This window comes from Oncorhynchus mykiss, chromosome 23 (genome assembly GCF_057628025.1).
Source record: "Oncorhynchus mykiss isolate SJ-2025 chromosome 23, ASM5762802v1, whole genome shotgun sequence".
NCBI lineage: Eukaryota > Metazoa > Chordata > Actinopteri > Salmoniformes > Salmonidae > Oncorhynchus > Oncorhynchus mykiss.
In genome coordinates, this window is record NC_143044.1 from 2,177,501 (window position 1) to 2,196,950 (window position 19,450).

The 19,450-nt window shown below is 47.5% G+C and overlaps 1 protein-coding gene across 3 annotated transcripts in view; it reads left to right on the forward strand.

Annotated features, from left to right (window-relative positions):
• Positions 1-19,450, forward strand: part of wdfy4 (WDFY family member 4) — a 168,148-nt gene that overhangs the window by 93,859 nt on the left and 54,839 nt on the right. For all 3 annotated transcript variants that reach the window (XM_036960203.2, XM_036960204.2, XM_036960205.2), the window contains exons 40-44: positions 12,352-12,473; positions 12,584-12,766; positions 13,042-13,151; positions 16,783-16,860; positions 17,089-17,280. In XM_036960203.2, the coding sequence (XP_036816098.2) occupies positions 12,352-12,473; positions 12,584-12,766; positions 13,042-13,151; positions 16,783-16,860; positions 17,089-17,280 (685 nt within the window). The remainder of the gene's footprint in view (positions 1-12,351; positions 12,474-12,583; positions 12,767-13,041; positions 13,152-16,782; positions 16,861-17,088; positions 17,281-19,450) is intronic.

Sequence of the window (19,450 nt, forward strand, 5' to 3'; positions counted from 1 at the left end):
TTTATGGTGCTTTCAAGACAACAAAAACAAGATTGAATCATTACATCAGTGATCTTCAGGTCGGACCTTTAGAAAGAGGCCTGAGTTGCCAACTTGGAATTCCGAGTTGGAATACCGTTCTAAACATATCTTCCCCGTCGGAGCAAATCTTTTTCAGATTGACCAGTTGTCTTGAACTCACTGAAGTCTGAGATTTCCCAGTTCCGAGTTTCCAGTTGTTTTGAATGCGGCAGAAGTCATGTTGGATTGACAGCATGGCCAATGTATTCAACCTTTTCTGGCCCATGGTGTTGCATAAGAAAATGTATCCTTTTGAGCTTGGAAAAGAGACCCTTAAACCCAGACTTGGACCACAATCTCCACTGAATAGCAGGCTAGTGATTGCTTTGCAAAGCTTGCAGTTAGCCCCTGATTCCTTCCAAACCACTCATTGTTGAATTTGCAATTGTCATGTATTGTCATGTTGTGTCTTTCTGTCCTTTCCTTTCACCCTGTCTCCCTCTGCTGGTCGTACTAGGTTACCGTTTCTGTCCCTCTTTCCCCCAGCTGTTCCTTGTCTTCTCTGACTACCTCATTCACCCCTTTTCCCACCTGTTCCCTTTTTCCCTCTGATTAGGTCCCTATATCTCTCTCTGTTTCTGCTCCTGTCTTTGTCGGATTCTTGTTTGTGTGTCTCATGCCTGAACCAGACTATCATCGTGTTTGCTGCAACCTTGTCCTGTCCTGTCGGAATCTACCTGTCCATCTGAGCCCACGTGTGTTCATCATTAAAGAAACTCTGTTTGTTAATTCGCTTTTGGGTCCTCATTCACGCACCTGACAGAAGAATCCGACCAAGAATGGACCCAGCGACTTCGGATCCTCTCCACTCAGCCGTCGAGATCCAGGGAGCGATGCTAGGCAGACACGAGCAGGAATTGTCTGCTGCTCGACATGCCGTTGAGACCCTGGCCACCCAAGTCTCCAACCTCACAGAACAGGTTCACCATCTCCGCCTCGATCCACCGGCCACTTCCAGGGCTTTCGAATCTCCGGAGCCCAGAATCAATAACCCGCCGTGTTACTCTGGGGAGCCCACTGAATGCCGCTCGTTCCTCACCCAGTGTGATATTGTGTTTTCTCTCCAGCCCAACACTTACGCCAGGAGCACTGCTCGTGTCGCCTACGTCATATCTCTCCTTACTGGACGGGCTCGTGAGTGGGGCACGGCAATCTGGGAGGCAAGGGCTGAGTGTACTAACCAGTATCAGGACTTTAAGGAGGAGATGATACGGGTTTTTGATCGATCTGTTTTTGGGGAGGAGGCTTCCAGGGCCCTGTCTTCCCTATGTCAAGGCAATCGATCCATAACAGACTACTCTATTGAGTTTCGCACTCTTGCTGCCTCCAGTGGCTGGAACGAGCCGGCTTTGCTCGCTCGTCTTCTGGAGGGTCTCCGCGCAGAGGTAAAGGATGAGATTCTCTCCCGGGAGGTTCCTTCCAGCGTGGATTCCTTGATTGAACTCGCTATTTGCATTGAGCGACGGGTTGATCTTCGTCACCGAGCTCGTGGAAAGGAGCTCGCGTTCTCCGTTGCCCCCCTCTCCGCATCACTACCATCTTCCTCTGCCGGCTCGGGAGCTGAGCCTATGCAGCTGGGAGGTATCCGCATCTCGACTAAGGAGAGGGAACGGAGAATCACCAACCGCCTCTTTCTCTATTGCGGTTCTGCTGGTCATTTTGTCACTTCATGTCCAGTAAAAGCCAGAGCTCATCAGTAAGCGGAGGGCTACTGGTGAGCGCTACTACTCCTGTCTCTCCTTCAAGATCCTGCACTACCTTGTCGGTCCATCTACGCTGGACCGGTTCGTCAGCTTCCTGCAGTGCCTTAATAGACTCTGGGGCGGAGGGCTGTTTTATGGACGAGACCTGGGCTCGGGAACATGACATTCCTCTCAGACAGTTAAGGGAGTCCACGGCCTTGTTCGCCCTGGATGGTAGTCCTCTCCCCAGGATTCAGCGTGAGACGCTACCTTTAACCCTCACTGTTTCTGGTAATCATAGCGAAACCATTTCTTTTTTAATTTTTCGTTCACCTTTTACACCTGTTGTTTTGGGCCATCCCTGGCTAGTTTGTCATAATCCTTCCATTAATTGGTCTAGTAATTCTATCCTCTCCTGGAACGTCTCTTGTCATGTGAAATGTTTAATGTCTGCTATCCCTCCTGTTTCCTCTGTCTCTTCTTCACAGGAGGAGCCTGGTGATTTGACAGGGGTGCCGGAGGAATATCACGATCTGCGCACGGTGTTCAGTCGGTCCAGGGCCACCTCTCTTCCTCCACACCGGTCGTATGATTGTAGTATTGATCTCCTTCCGGGAACCACTCCCCCCCGGGGTAGACTATACTCTCTGTCGGCTCCCGAACGTAAGGCTCTCGAGGATTATTTGTCTGTAGCTCTTGACGCCGGTACCATAGTCCCCTCCTCCTCTCCCGCCGGAGCGGGGTTTTTTTTTGTCAAGAAGAAGGACGGGTCTCTGCGCCCCTGCATAGATTATCGAGGGCTGAATGACATAACAGTGAAGAATCGTTATCCGCTTCCTCTTATGTCTTCAGCCTTCGAGATCCTGCAGGGAGCCAGGTTTTTCACTAAGTTGGACCTTCGTAACGCTTACCATCTCGTGCGCATCAGGGAGGGGGACGAGTGGAAGACGGCGTTTAACACTCCGTTAGGGCACTTTGAATACCGGGTTCTTCCTTTCGGCCTCGCTAACGCTCCAGCTGTCTTTCAGGCATTAGTCAATGATGTCCTGAGAGACATGCTGAACATCTTTGTTTTCGTTTACCTTGACGATATCCTGATTTTTTCACCGTCACTCCAGATTCATGTTCAGCACGTTCGACGTGTCCTCCAGCGCCTTTTAGAGAATTGTCTTTTTGTGAAGGCTGAGAAGTGCACTTTTCATGCCTCCTCCGTCACATTTCTCGGTTCTGTTATTTCCGCTGAAGGCATTAAGATGGATCCCGCTAAGGTCCAAGCTGTCATTGATTGGCCCGCCCCTAAGTCACGCGTCGAGCTGCAGCGCTTTCTCGGCTTCGCGAACTTCTATCGTCGTTTCATCCGTAATTTCGGTCAGGTGGCAGCTCCTCTCACAGCCCTTACTTCTGTCAAGACGTGCTTTAAGTGGTCCGTTTCCGCCCAGGGAGCTTTTGATCTCCTCAAGAATCGTTTTACATCCGCTCCTATCCTTGTTACACCTGACGTCTCTAGACAGTTCGTTGTCGAGGTTGACGCGTCAGAGGTGGGCGTGGGAGCCATTCTTTCTCAGCGCTCCCTCTCTGACGACAAGGTCCACCCATGCGCGTATTTTTCTCATCGCCTGTCGCCGTCGGAACGTAACTATGATGTGGGAAACCGCGAACTGCTCGCCATCCGGTTAGCCCTAGGCGAATGGCGACAGTGGTTGGAGGGGGCGACCGTTCCTTTTGTCGTTTGGACTGACCATAGGAACCTTGAGTACATCCGTTCTGCCAAACGACTTAATGCGCATCAGGCGCGTTGGGCGCTGTTTTTCGCTCGTTTCGAGTTCGTGATTTCTTATCGTCCGGGCTCTAAGAACACCAAGCCTGATGCTTTATCTCGTCTCTTCAGTTCTTCAGTAGCCTCCACTGACCCCGAGGGGATTCTCCCTGAGGGGCGTGTTGTCGGGTTGACTGTCTGGGGAATTGAGAGGCAGGTAAAGCAAGCGCTCACTCACACTCCGTCGCCGCGCGCTTGTCCTAGGAACCTTCTTTTCGTTCCCGTTCCTACTCGTCTGGCCGTTCTTCAGTGGGCTCACTCTGCCAAGTTAGCCGGCCACCCTGGCGTTCGGGGTACGCTTGCTTCCATTCGCCAGCGTTTTTGGTGGCCCACCCGGGAGCATGACACGCGTCGTTTCGTGGCTGCTTGTTCGGTCTGCGCGCAGACTAAGTCCGGTAACTCCCCTCCTGCCGGCCGTCTCAGGCCGCTTCCCATTCCCTCTCGACCGTGGTCTCACATCGCCTTAGATTTTGTCACCGGACTGCCTTCGTCAGCGGGGAAGACTGTTATTCTTACGGTTGTCGATAGGTTCTCTAAGGCGGCTCATTTCATTCCCCTTGCTAAGCTTCCTTCTGCTAAAGAGACGGCACAAATCATCATCGAGAATGTTTTCAGAATTCATGGCCTTCCGTCAGACGTCGTTTCGGACAGAGGTCCGCAATTCACGTCTCAATTTTGGAGGGAGTTTTGCCGTTTGATTGGGGCTTCCGTCAGTCTCTCTTCCGGCTTTCACCCCCAGTCTAACGGTCAAGCAGAACGGGCCAATCAGACTATTGGTCGCATCTTACGCAGTCTTTCTTTTCGCAACCCTGCGTCTTGGTCAGAACAGCTCCCCTGGGCAGAATACGCCCACAACTCGCTTCCTTCGTCTGCGACCGGGCTATCTCCTTTTCAGAGTAGCCTCGGGTACCAGCCTCCGCTGTTCTCATCTCAGTTCGCCGAGTCCAGCGTCCCCTCCGCTCAGGCTTTTGTCCAACGTTGCGAGCGCACCTGGAAGAGGGTCAGGTCTGCACTTTGCCGTTATAGGACGCAGACTGTGAGGGCTGCTAATAAGCGTAGAACTAAGAGTCCTAGATATTGTCGCGGTCAGAGAGTTTGGCTCTCCACTCAGAACCTTCCCCTTAAGACGGCTTCTCGCAAGTTGACCCCGCGGTTCATTGGTCCGTTCCGTATTTCTCGGGTCATTAATCCTGTCGCAGTTCGACTTCTTCTTCCGCGATACCTTCGTCGCGTCCACCCGGTCTTCCATGTCTCCTGTATCAAGCCCGTTCTTCGCGCCCCCGCTCGTCTTCCCCCCCCCCCCCCATCCTTGTCGAGGGCGCACCCATCTACAGGGTCCGTAGGATTTTGGACATGCGTCCTCGGGGCCGTAGTCACCAGTACCTCGTAGATTGGGAGGGGTACGGTCCTGAGGAGAGGAGTTGGGTTCCCTCTCGGGACGTGCTGGACCGTGCGCTGATCGAGGATTTCCTCCGTTGCCGCCAGGTTTCCTCCTCGAGTGCGCCAGGAGGCGCTCGGTGAGTGGGGGGGTACTGTCATGTATTGTCATGTTGTGTCTTTCTGTCCTTTCCTTTCACCCTGTCTCCCTCTGCTGGTCGTACTAGGTTACCGTTTCTGTCCCTCTTTCCCCCAGCTGTTCCTTGTCTTCTCTGACTACCTCATTCACCCCTTTTCCCACCTGTTCCCTTTTTCCCTCTGATTAGGTCCCTATATCTCTCTCTGTTTCTGCTCCTGTCTTTGTCGGATTCTTGTTTGTGTGTCTCATGCCTGAACCAGACTATCATCGTGTTTGCTGCAACCTTGTCCTGTCCTGTCGGAATCTACCTGTCCATCTGAGCCCACGTGTGTTCATCATTAAAGAAACTCTGTTTGTTAATTCGCTTTTGGGTCCTCATTCACGCACCTGACAGCAATTTCCTACTTGTTGTGTAATGTTTATGTCCAATGGCTGATGAGCACCGATACGTTTTATCTATATTTTATTTGATCTATAATGGATTTGCCAGTAGATTGTCAACTTGATTCATGACGATGACTACTTGTCTAGCTTGCTAGCTTTCCAATCAAAGCTACGGTAAAGACACGTGATTTGACGTAATTCTTTCTGTGGCCATTGACCTTCAGCCTTCTTGGATGGGCATTTCTAATGTAAATCAATGGCAGCACTCAAGGGGCTTGAATTTTCAAACTCTTCCTGTAGATTTAGCTGTGACGAAGTGTCCCCATGAGTGACAGAACACTGAGCCAATCACAGAGCAACTAGAGAAAATTACCAACCACTATTTTCTTTTGGCTGCCCCACCACCACAGAAACCACTGAGCTAGGCTGAAACACGTGTAACATTTTTTGCAAACTGATTTGTGACATGTCTTCACGTCAAAATTGTTGAGAACATTTACAACTGTGACCTGGCCAAGATAAAGCATAGCAGTGTGAACAGACAACAACACAGAGTTACACATGGAGTAAACAATAAACAAGTCAATAACACAGTAGAAAAAAAGAGTCTGTATACATTGTGTGCAAAAGGCATGAGGAGGTAGGCGAATAATTACAATTTTGCAGATTAACACTGGAGTGATAAATGATCAGATGGTCATGTGCAGGTAGAGACACTGGTGTGCAAAAGAGCAGAAAAGTAAATAAATAAAAACAGTATGGGGATGAGGTAGGTAAATTGGGTGGGCTATTTACCAATGGACTATGTACAGCTGCAGCGATCGGTTAGCTGCTCAGATAGCAGATGTTTAAAGTTGGTGAGGGAGATAAAAGTCTCCAACTTCAGCGATTTTTGCAATTCATTCCAGTCACAGGCAGCAGAGAACTGGAAGGAAAGGCGGCCAAATGAGGTGTTGGCTTTAGGGATGATCAGTGAGACACACCTGCTGGAGCGCGTGCTACGGGTGGGTGTTGCCATCATGACCAGTGAACTGAGATAAGGCGGAGCTTTACCTAGCATGGACTAAAACGGATGGCACTGTGATAAACTGCATCCAGTTTGCTGAGTAGAGTAATGGAAGCTATTTTGTAGATGACATCGCCGAAGTCGAGGATCGGTAGGATAGTCAGTTTTACTAGGGTAAGTTTGGCGGCGTGAGTGAAGGAGGCTTTGTTGCGTAATAGAAAGCCGACTCTAGATTTGGTTTTAGATTGGAGATGTTTGATATAAGTCTGGAAGGAGAGTTTACAGTCTAGCCAGACACCTAGGTACTTATAGATGTCCACATATTCTAGGTCGGAACATCCAGGGTGGTGATGCTAGTCGGGCGTGCGGGTGCAGGCAGCGAACGGTTGAAAAGCATGCATTTGGTTTTACTAGCGTTTAAGAGCAGTTGGAGGCCACGGAAGGAGTGTTGTATGGCATTGAAGCTCGTTTAGAGGTTAGATAGCACAGTGTCCAAGGAAGGGCCAGAAGTGTCCAAGGAAGGGCCAGAAGTATACAGAATGGTGTCGTCTGCATAGAGGTGGATCAGGGAATCGCCCGCAGCAAGAGCAACATCATTGATATAAACAGAGAAAAGAGTCGGCCCAAGAATTGAACCCTGTGGCACCCCCGTAGAGACTGCCGGAGGACCGGACAACATGCCCTCCAATTTGACAGACTGAACTCTGTCTGCAAAGTAGTTGGTGAACCAGGCATGGCAGTCATTAGAAAAACCGAGGCTACTGAGTCTGCCAATGAGAATATGGTGATTGACAGAGTCGAAAGCCTTGGCCAGGTCGATGAAGACGGCTGCACAGTACTGTCTTTTATTGATGGCGGTTATGATATCATTTAGTACCTTGAGCGTGGCTGAGGGGCACCCGTGACCGGCTCGGAAACCAGATTGCACAGCGGAGAAGGTACGGTGGGATTCAAGATAGTCGGTGATCTGTTTGTTGACTTGGCTTTCGAAGACCTTAGATAGGCAGGGCAGGATGGATATAGGTCTGTAACAGTTTGGGTCCAGGGTATCTCCCCCTTTGAAGAAGGGGATCTCAGACGATATGAAAGAGAGGTTGAACAGGCTGGTAATAGGGGTTGTGACAATGGCGGCAGATAGTTTCAGTAATAGAGGGTCCAGATTGTCCAGCCCAGCTGATTTGTACGGGTCCAGGTTTTGCAGCTCTTTTAGAACATCTGCTATCTGGATTTGGGTAAAGGAGAAGCTGGGGAGGCTTGGGCGAGTAGCTGCGGGGGGTCGGAGCTGTTGGCCGAGTTTGGAGTAGCCAGGAGGAAGGCATGGCCAGCCATTGAGAAATGCTTGTTGAAGTTTTCGATTATCATGGATTTATCGGTGGTGACCGTGTTACCTAGCCTCAGTGCAGTGGGCAGCTGGGAGGAGGTGCTCTTGTTCTCCATGGACTTTACAGTGTCCCAGAACTTTTTGGAGTTAGAGCTACAGGATGCAAATTTCTGCTTGAAAAAGCTGGCCTTTGCTTTCCTGACTGACTACGTGTATTGGTTCCTGACTTCCCTGAACAGTTGCATATCGCGGGGACTATTCGATACTATTGCAGTCTGCCACAGGATGTTTTGTGCTGGTCGAGGGCAGTCAGGTCTGGAGTGAACCAAGGGCTATATCTGTTCTTAGTTCTGCATTTTTTTTACGGATCATGCTTATCTTAGATGGTGAGGAAGTTACTTTTAAAGAATGACCAGGCATCCTCAACTGACGGGATGAGGTCAATATCCTTCCAGGATATCCAGGCCAGGTCGATTAGAAAGGCCGGCTCGCAGAAGTGGTTTAGGCAGCGTTTGCAGTGATGAGGGGTGGTCGTTTGATTGCGGACCCGTAGCGGATACAGGCAATGAGGTAGTGATCGCTAAGATCCTGGTTGAAGACAGCGGAGGTGTATTTGGAGGGCCAGTTGGTCAGGATAACGTCTATGAGGGTGCCCATGTTTACAGATTTAGGGTTGTACCTGGTGGGTTCATTGATGATTTGTGTGAGATTGAGGGCATCTAGCTTAGATTGTAGGACAGCCGGGGTGTTAAGCATATCCCAGTTTAGGTCACCTAACAGAACAAACTCTGAAGCTAGATGGGGGCGATCAATTCACAAATGGTGTCCAAGGTACAGCTGGGAGCTGAGGGGGGTCGGTAGCAGGCGGCATCAGTGAGAGACTTATTTCTGGAGAGAGTAATTAAAAAAATGTTTAGTTGGAACTGTTTGGGTAGGGACCTGGAAAGTATGACATTACTTTGCAGGCTATCTCTGCAGTAGACTGCAACTCCTCCCCCTTTGGCAGTTCTATCTTGACGGAAAATGTTATAGTTGAGTATGGAAATCTCAAAATGTTTGGTGGCCTTCCGAAGCCAGGATTCAGACACGGCAAGGACATCAGGGTTGGCAGAGTGTGCCTAAGCAGTGAGTAAAACAAACTTAGGGAGGAGGCTTCTGATGTTGACATGCATGAAACCAAGGCTTTTTTGATCACAGAAGTCAACAAATGAGGGTGCCTGGGGACATGCAGGGCCTGGGTTTACCTCCAACTCACCCGTGGAACAGAGGAGGAGTAATATGATGGTGCGGCTAAAGGCTATCAAAACTGTTCGCCTAGAGCGTTGGGGACAAAGAATAAAAGGAGCAGATTTCTGGGCATGTTAGAATATATTCAGGGCATAATGCGCAGACAGGGGTATGGTGGGGTGCGGGTACAGTGGAGGTAAGCCCAGGCACTGGGTGATGATAAGAGAGGTTGTATCTCTGGACATGCTGGTTGTAATGGGTGAGATTACCGGAAGTGTGGGAGGTGGGACAAAGGAGGTATCAGAGGTATGAAGAGTGGAACTAGGGGCTCCATTGTAAACTAAAACAACGATAACTAACCTGAACAACAGTATACAAGACATATTGACATTTGAGAGAGACATACAGCGAGGCATAAAGTAATCGCAGGTCTTGATTGGGAGAGCTAGCTAAAACAACAGGTGAGACAACAACAGCTAATCAGCTAACACAACAACAGCAGGTAAAATGGTGATGACTAGGCAGAGAGGGTCGGATTAACTACACACAGAGTCTGAGTTTGCGGCTGGGGCCGACAGATAAAAAAATATATAAACAAAATGGAGTACCGTGATTAATGGACAGTCCAGCAGGCATCAGCTATGTAGCCAAGTGATCATAGTGTCCAGGGGGCAGCAGTAGATGGAACAGGGAACCCGCCACTACGTTAGCAGGCGACAAGGCGTTTAAAGTTAGTAGCCCTCCGACGCAGGCCAGTTGAAGGCACAGCGGATGGAGTATTTGTCGGCAGACCAGTCGTGGTGGTGTGGCGGGGCGCCGTGTCGACAGAGAATCCAAGCCAGATGGCGACAGAGGTATTGTAGAATTTAGTTTGCTGGCCGGGAGATGCGCCTTGCTCACGGCTAACTGGTGCTAGCTTCGTGGCAGTGGCGTTAGCCACTATAGCCAATCGGTAGCAGCGGTGATCCGGTGCCGAGATCCAGAGTTTACAGCAAAGATCCGGTGGAGTATCGGGCTCTAGCCGTTTATGAGTGGGGTTCGGGTGAACAGCTGATTAGGCCGGTAGTAGGGCCTCAGGGATAGCTTCGGTACTAGGTGCCACGGTGAGCTAGCTAGCTGCAAGCTAGCTGTGAAGATCAGAAGTAGTGGTCCAGGGATTACGGCAGGAATCCGGCGTTGTTGTGGAGAGATAGTCCAATACTAGTAGACTGGCGAGTATTATCCAGGCTAAGAACAAAAAAGCCGCTAGCAATGGCTAACAATGACTGAATAGCTAATTAGCTGGTTAGCTTCTGGAGGTTCTTGAATGTGTTCTAAAATTAAAAATAATAGCGATACCGTATCACATTGGGTGAGACAGGTTACCGGAAGGTATAATCAAATTAAAAATCGAAAAGAGATTGAAAATAAAATTGAAATATATATACAAAAAAAATACGAAAAATACACGAGTAACGAACAAAACACGTCTTCACTGCTACGCCATCTTGGTAAAAACAGACAACTAAAATTATGTGTATGTGTGTATATATATAAATATATTTATATATATACAGTGCCCTGTGAAAGTATTCGGCCCCCTTGAACTTTGCGACCTTTTGCCACATTTCAGGCTTCAAACATAAGATATAAAACTGTATTTTTTTGTGAAGAATCAACAACAAGTGGGACACAATCATGAAGTGGAACGACATTTATTGGATATTTCAAACTTTTTTAACAAATCAAAAACTGAAAAATTGGGTGCAAAATTATTCAGCCCCCTTAATTATTCAGCCCCCTTAAGTTAATACTTTGTAGCGCCACCTTTTGCTGCGATTACAGCTGTAAGTCGCTTGGGGTATGTCTCTATCAGTTTTGCACATCGAGAGACTGACATTTTTTCCCATTCCTGCTTGCAAAACAGCTCGAGCTCAGTGAGGTTGGATGGAGAGCATTTGTGAACAGCAGTTTTCAGTTCTTTCCACAGATTCTCGATTGGATTCCGGTTTGGACTTTGACTTGGCCATTCCAACACCTGGATATGTTTATTTTTGAACCATTCCATTGTAGATTTTGCTTTATGTTTTGGATCATTGTCTTGTTGGAAGACAAATCTCAGTCCCAGTCTCCCAGACTCCATCAGGTTTTCTTCCAGAATGGTCCTGTATTTGGCTCCATCCATCTTCCCATCAATTTTAACCATCTTCCCTGTCCCTGCTGAAGAAAAGCAGGCCCAAACCATGATGCTGCCACCACCATTTTTGACAGTGGGGATGGTGTGTTCAGCTGTGTTGCTTTTACGCCAAACATAACGTTTTGCATTGTTGCCAAAAAGTTCAATTTTGGTTTCATCTGACCAGAGCACCTTCTTCCACATGTTTGGTGTGTCTCCCAGGTGGCTTGTGGCAAACTTTAAACAACACTTTTTATGGATATCTTTAAGAAATGGCTTTCTTCTTGCCACTCTTCCATAAAGGCCAGATTTGTACAATATACGACTGATTGTTGTCCTATGGACAGAGTCTCCCACCTCAGCTGTAGATCTCTGCATTGCATCCAGAGTGATCATGGGCCTCTTGGCTGCATCTCTGATCAGTCTTCTCCTTGTATGAGCTGAAAGTTTAGAGGGACGGCCAGGTCTTGGTAGATTTGCAGTGGTCTGATACTCCTTCCATTTCAATATTATCGCTTGCACAGTGCTCCTTGGGATGTTTAAAGCTTGGGAAATCTTTTTGTATCCAAATCCGGCTTTAAACTTCTTCACAACAGTATCTCGAACCTGCCTGGTGTGTTCCTTGTTCTTCATGATGCTCTCTGTGCTTTTGACGGACCTCTGAGACTATCACAGTGCAGGTGCATTTATACGGAGACTTGATTACACACAGGTGGATTGTATTTATCATCATTAGTCATTTAGGTCAACATTGGATCATTCAGAGATCCTCACTGAACTTATGGAGAGAGTTTGCTGCACTGAAAGTAAAGGGGCTGAATAATTTTGCACGCCCAATTTTTCAGTTTTTGATTTGTTAAAAAAGTTTGAAATATCCAATAAATGTCGTTCCACTTCATGATTGTGTCCCACTTGTTGTTGATTCTTCACAAAAAAATACAGTTTTATATCTTTATGTTTGAAGCCTGAAATGTGGCAAAAGGTCGCAAAGTTCAAGGGGGCCGAATACTTTCGCAAGGCACTGTATATATTTATTATTATTGTTATTATTATTATTATTTTAGCTAAACAGGTGGGGCTCAAAACAGGTGGCCTCAGCCCCACCTGCCCTTAATGACGCGTCGCCACTGGCTTTGTATTAATTGTAGGTCTATGCTATGGGGTATTGTTTGTGTGCCCTACAGCTACCCAGAAGGCTTTGGGTTTGAAAGTCACAAGAAACACCAGCGGAGAATCCTGTCTCATCTGTTCCCTCTCAAGACCAGCCACACTACCACACTCAGCCAAGTACCTGATTCAGACACAGGTGGGACTGTGTGTGTATGTGTGACAGTAGTGACAGCTGAGCTGTTGTCCCTGGTCAAGGCCTGCATCCATAACCCATGAGAGTGAGCTGAATGTGTGTGTGTGTTACAGAGCTGATGTCCCAAGTAGAGTCTGTGTGGTCTAAGATCCTTACTGAGAGACGCACCATTCTAGAAGACACCTACAAGATTGAGCTCTCAGCTAATCAGACGCAGAGGATGGGACCTGTCAGCATGAGTGACATCAGCCCGCTGTGGGAGGAGACAGCACTCAAGGTGTGGCAGTTATACACAGGTGAGACCACACACAGGCATGGACGTAGACAGACATCACTCGGGTATACACACAGGTGAAACCACACACATTAATTGACGTACATACACATCACTCATGTATACACACAGGTGAGACGCAGGCCTGCACAGAATATCAGATCTTTATACCTGAAAAAGTGAACCACATCAGTATGATCTACCAATCTTGTAATATACTCAGGCCTGCACTTTTATTTGTACTTGTATTTGCACTTGTATGTCTGACTGAAGGGTTGATGGTTTTTGTCCCGTCAGGCAATGTGAAGAGGAAGCTGACTAGCACCACCCAGAGGAAAGATAGTGTAATCAGCTCTGCTTTTCGCTCTGTCCACAAACGACTGGGGAGAGAAACTGGCACTGTGGAGGTAACACACGCACGTACACACACACACACAAACAAACACAGTTTGTGGGGCAAGACTGAAAGACAGACAGATGCTGTAATTTCATGCCTGTGCGCATGAGTAATACGTCTCCACGTCCTGATCCAGATGGTGCGACGTCTTCATCTGCAGGAGGAAATAATGATGTGGGCAGTGTGTTTCGGGAGGAAAACAACAAAAAGCACGTCTTTAACCTTCAACAGCAGCCTGAGAGTGTGTGTGTGTGTGTCTGTGTATTACTACAGATAAAACTAACAGATATCAATTACTGGGCCCACTGAGGGGTGGTCAGATGGGACAATCCAGATCCATTTACAGTCATAATCAAAACACACCCACAGGGCTGGATGGACCAACGCACACAGCACAGTGACATTGGTGTGTGTGTGTGGTGCTTTAGGTGCATGTGGACGTGTTTGACTATACTTGTGGGGACTAGACGTCCCCAGAAGAATAGTAAACAAACAGTTGACCAACTGGGGACGTTTTGTTTGTCCCCACAAGGTCAAATACTATTTCTAGTGGATTAAGGTTAAAATTAGCATTAGAATTAGGTTTAGCGTTAGGAGCTAGTGTTAGTTTTAGGGTTAGGAGATTAGGAGGGTTAGGTTTAGGGTTAGTGTTAAGGTTAGGTTTTGGGGATAAGGTAAAAAAAAATGTTTTGATTGGGACTGAATTGTGTGTCCCCACAAGGTTAGCTATACAAGACAGTGTGTGTGTGTGTGTGTGTATCTCGAGCCACCTAAACAGGCGTTGGTAATTTTAGCAGTACAAATCTGATGAAAACATGATTTTTTTGTGTTCTTCTTTATCATATCATCTGCTGACAGACCATTGACTGCTTGATGAATGGTCTCTACCTTCTGAAAGGCAGAGCAGTCAGGAAATAGGATTTAACAGAATATATTTTTCATCACATTGGCCCCGCAACAAGCGGTGTTCGTCAGATCATGAGACATCCAGAAAATCGGTCTTCTCATGTAATAGTCTGTAGCGCCGGAACGGTTTAACCTACAACACTATTATGACCACTTTATGGAACGGGGAGACTCTCACAAACACTATGTGTCAGGAGACTCGACTGAAGTGCACCTGTTCTAGAGCGCTCAGGATCTCAGACTGGGGGTGAAGGTTCACCTTCACTGACCCTAAACACACAGCCAAGTCTCCGAATGTGCCCAAGAACACTAAGGTAACACTAAGGTAACCTGCCTAAATGACTACCAACCCATAGCACTCTGTAGCTATGAAGTGCTTTGAAAGGCTAGTCATGGCTCACGTCAACACCATTATACCAGATACCGCCCCAACAGATCCACAGATGATGCAATGTCTATTGCACTCCACACTGACCTTTCCCACCTGGACAAAAGGAACACCTATGTGAGAATGTTATTCATTGACTACAGCTCAGTGTTCAACACCATAGTGCCCTCGAAGCTCATTACTAAGCTAAGGACCATGGGATTGAACACCTCCCTCTGCAACTGGATCCTGGACGTCCTGACAGGCCATCCCCAGGTGGTAAGGGTAGGTAACAACACATCCGCCACGCTGATCCTCAACAGGGTGGCCCCTCAGGGGTGCGTGCTCAGTCCCCTCCTATACTCCCTGTTCACTCATGACTGCATGGCCAGGCACAACTCCAGTGGTAGGCCTGATCACAGACAACAATGAGACAGCCTATAGGAAGGAGGTCAGAGACCCTGCCGTGTGATGCCAGGACAACTGTAGTGGAGCAGGTTGAGAACTTCAAGTTCCTTAGTGTCCACATCACCAACAAACTGTCATGGTCCAAACACACCAATACAGTCGTGAAGAGGGCACGACAAAGCCTATTCCCCCTCGGAAAACTGAAAAAAGTTGGTTGTACAGATGCACCATCACCAGCTGGTTGCATCACCAGCTGGTTTACTTAACTCTTATTTTTCTTAAAACTGCATTGTTGGTTAAGGGCTTGTATGTAAGCATTTCACTGTGAGGTCTACACCTGTTGTATTCAACGAATGTGACAAATCAAATTTGATTTGATTTGATGTCCTTGAGTGGCCCAGCCAGAGCCCGTACTTGAACCCAATCAAACATCTCTGAAGAGACCTGAAAATAGCTGTGCAGCAACACTCCCCATATAAGCTGACAGAGCTTGAGGGCATCTGCAGAGAAGAATGGGAGAAACTCCCCAAATACAGGTGTGCCAAGCTTGTAGTGTCATACCCAAGAAGACTGTTTTTGCTTTGTCATTATGGGGTATTGTGTGTAGATTGATGAAGAAAACTTAGCAAAATGTGAAAAAATTTGCAAAATGTCAAGGGGTCTGAATACTTTCTGAAGGCACTGTATATATTTCCTGAGTTTTTTAAAATATCTCTTAGACTTAGGACAGACATTTCAAAACCTTGTTTCTTATTCATAATAGGCTCAAATAAATCATATGTTATTTCATGCGTTTCTATGGGCTTTAGTACAGAGAACGCTTTTCCACTGCTCCAGAGTCCAATGACGGCGAGGTTTACACCACTCCAGCCGACACTTGGCATTGCGCATGCTGATCTTAGGCTCGTGTGCGGATTCTCGGCCATGGAAACCAATTAATGAAGCTCCCGACGAACAGTTCTTGTGCTGACGTTCTTTCAGAGGCAGTTTGGAACTTGTTAGTGAGTGTTGCAACCAAGGACAGATGATTTTTCGCGCTACTTCTCGGCTCTAACTCTAACCAGAGTATCAAATCATCTCTAACCAGGCTTTCATACTCTGGTTAGAGATGATCCAATCGCAGATGACTTTTTTGTACAACAGACCTCATTTTGACGTTACATTGTCTTTTATTATAATTTTTTTACCCCTATTTCGTGGTATCTTCTTGTCCCATTGCTGCAACGCATGGACTCGGGGGAGGCGAAGGTCGAGAGCCGTCCATCATCATAAACACAACCCAGCCAAGCTGCACTGCTTGGCTGGGTTGCCAGCTGCACCAAGGTGCCTGTACACCTAGCGACCGTGTCAGCGTGCATTGTGCCCAGCCTGACACAGGAGTCACTAGTGAGCGATGGGACAAGAACATCCAGCCAAACCCTCCCCTAACCCAGACAACGCTGGGCCAATTGTGCTTCGCCTCATGGGTCTCCTGGTCACGGCCGGCTGCGACAGAGCCTGGACTCGAACCAGGATCTTTAGTGGCACAGCTCGCACTGTGATGCAGTGCCTTGACCACTGTGCCACTTGGGAGACAATTTACACATTTTCTAAACGTCGCTTTAACCACGTGTGTTCTGGCTCTGGCCCAACCCATCAGTTTCTGGGACCAATCAGAACAGAATGTGTTTGCATTCTAGAAATTGTCGAGGCGATACTCAGATCCAAACTCATTACGGAGAAGAAACGTTTGGCAATGCCACTTGAGCTCTGACATTGTTAATTTACATATTCCTAATTCCATTCCTTTACTTAGATTTGTGTGTATTGGGTATATGTTGTGAAATTGTTAGATATTACTTGTTAAATATTTCTGCCGGAGCTAGAAACAATAACTACACCCGCAATAACATCGGCTAAACATGTATGTGACCATAACATTTGATTTGATTTGTCTCTCTGTCTCTCTCCTCCTTTCTAGGAGTTCCTGTCTTGTATGGAGGCCCATTTGAAGAGAGGTCAGGAGATGTTTGAGAAGCTGAGGAAGAACCACACACAGGTACTGCGAGATCTTTTGTGCCCATATAGAATGTGATTGAACAGCCTTTTGTGGAACATTTTTACATTCCTACAGTATTCCTATTACATTCCCCGAGCATAATTTTACATTCCTCTTATTGTTCCCCAACATAATTCTGACATGCCTCTAATGTTCCCCATACGTAATTTTCACGCTCTTCTTATCTCCCCCAATGTTTATTTTTACATTCCTTTCCCTCTCCTGCAGCTGAGTGTTTATGAGTGGGAGCGGTTGGGGACTATGTGGCTGTGTGTGGAGGAGGAGCTGCTAAGGGAGAGGGGTGTGTTCGGCCCGGGGCCGGGGGTGGTGCTGACACGAGGCTGGGTCCAGGATGCAGCTGAAGGCCCCAACCGCACCAGGCCTCGCATCCGCAGGAGAGCGCAGCGACACTCCAAACGGGTACTGGCCCTTACTGTATACCATAGCTGTCTCACACTCAACTGTATCTCTCTATTCCCTATTTGTTAGCCTCTCTCTCTCTACGAGTCTATAGCGTTCTCTCTCTTTCTGTCTCTCTCCATTAGGTTTTACATCACTACGTCATTAATGAACACAGTAACAATGATTAACATTGTTTCTACTTGAATCAGTGCAAATCTTTGATTATGTGAAGTCCTCCTGGCATGTGGACACTGGGGAACGTATTCATAAATCAACATCTCAAAGTAGAATTGCTGATCTAGGATCAGTTTTCACAGGAACAAATCATCGGCTCAGCTAAATTAACTAGTGCCCAGTTGAAATCAGTTGTTTTATGAGTGTAATGGCTGTTCTTTGAGTAGTGTGTAACAAATCAAATAAAACTGTATTTGTCACATGCGCCGAACACAACAGGTGTAGATCATACAGTGAAATGCTTACTCACAAGCACTTAACCAACAATACAGTTTTAAGAATATATACAAAAAAGGTAAGAGATAATTAAAGTGTAAGAGCAGCAGTAAATAACAATAGCGGAGCTATATACAGGGGGTACTGGTACAGAGTCAATGTCAATGTGCGGGGCATTCCTCTGACACCGCCTGGTATAGAGGTCCTGGATGGCAGGAAGCTTGACCCCGGTGATCTACTGGGCCGTACTCAGTACCCTCGGTAGTGCCTTGCAGTCAGAGGCCGAGCAGTTGCCATACCAGGCAGTGATACAACACGTCAGGATGCTCTCGATGGTGCAGCTGTAGAACCTTTTGAGGATCTGGAGTTGTGCCTGGCCGTGTAGTCATGAGTGAACAGGGAGTACAGGAGGGGGCTGAGCACGCACCCCTGAAAGGCCCCCGTGTTGAGGATCACTGTGGTAGATGTGTTGTTACCTATCCTTACCACCTGGGGGCGGCCTGTCAGGAAGTCCAGAATCCAGTTGCAGAAGGAAGTGTTTAGTCCCAGGGTCCTTAGCTTATTGATGATCTTTGAGGGCACTATGGTGTTGAATGCTGAGCTGTAGTCAATGAATGGCATTGTGGGTGTTCCTTAGGTGTTCCTTCGTCCAGGTGGGAAAGGGCCGTGTGGATTGTGATTGCATCATCTGTGGATCTGTTGGGGAGGTATGCAAATTGGTGTGGGCCTAAGGTTTCTGGGATGAGGGTGTTAATGTGAGCCATGATCAGCCTTACAGGGCACTTCATGGCTACAGATGTGAGTGCTACTGGTCGGTAGTCGTTTAGGCAGGTTACCTTAGTGTTTTTGGAAACAAGGACTATGGTGTTCTGCTTAAAACATGTTGGTATTACAGACTCGGGAAGTGAGAGGTTGAAAATGTAAGTGAAGACACTTGCCAGTTGGTCAGTGCATGCTTTTCGAGGGCACTATGGTGTTGAACGCTGAGCTGTAGTCAATCAATAGCATTCTCACATAGGTGTTCTTTTTGTCCAGGTGTGAAAGGGCAGTGTGGAGTGCAATAGAGATTGCATCATCTGTGGATCTGTTGGTGCTGTATGCAAATTGGAATGGGTCTAGGGTTTCTGAAAAAAATGGTGTTGATGTGAGCAAAAGCATTTCACGGCTACAGATGTGAGTGCTACAGGTCGTTTAGACATTAGGCAGGTTACCTTCGTGTTCTTGGGCACAGGGACTATGTTGGTCTGCTTGAAGCATGTTGGTATTACAGAGTCAGACAGGGAGAGGTTGAAAATGTCAGTGAAGACACTTGCCAGTTGGTTAGTGCATGCTCGGAGTACACGTCCTGGTAATCCGTCTGGCCTTGCGGCTTTGCGAATGTTGACCTTTTTGATTTTCTTAATCACATCGACTGCAGAGAGTGTGATCACACAGTCGTCCGGAACAGCTGATGCTCTCATGCATGTTTCAGTGTTACTTGCTTCAAAGTGAGCATATAAGTTATTTAGCACATCTGGTTAGCTTGTGTCACTGGGCAGCTCTCGGCTGTGCTTCCTTTGTAGTCTGCAATAGTTTGCAAGCCCTTCCACATCCGATTAGCGTCGGAGCCGGTGTAGTATGATTTGATCTTAGTCCTGTATTGACGCATTGCCTGTTTGATGTTTCATTGGAGGGCAGAGCGGGATTTCTTATAAGCTTCCGGGTTAGAGTCCCGCTCCTGGAAGCGGAAGCTCTACCC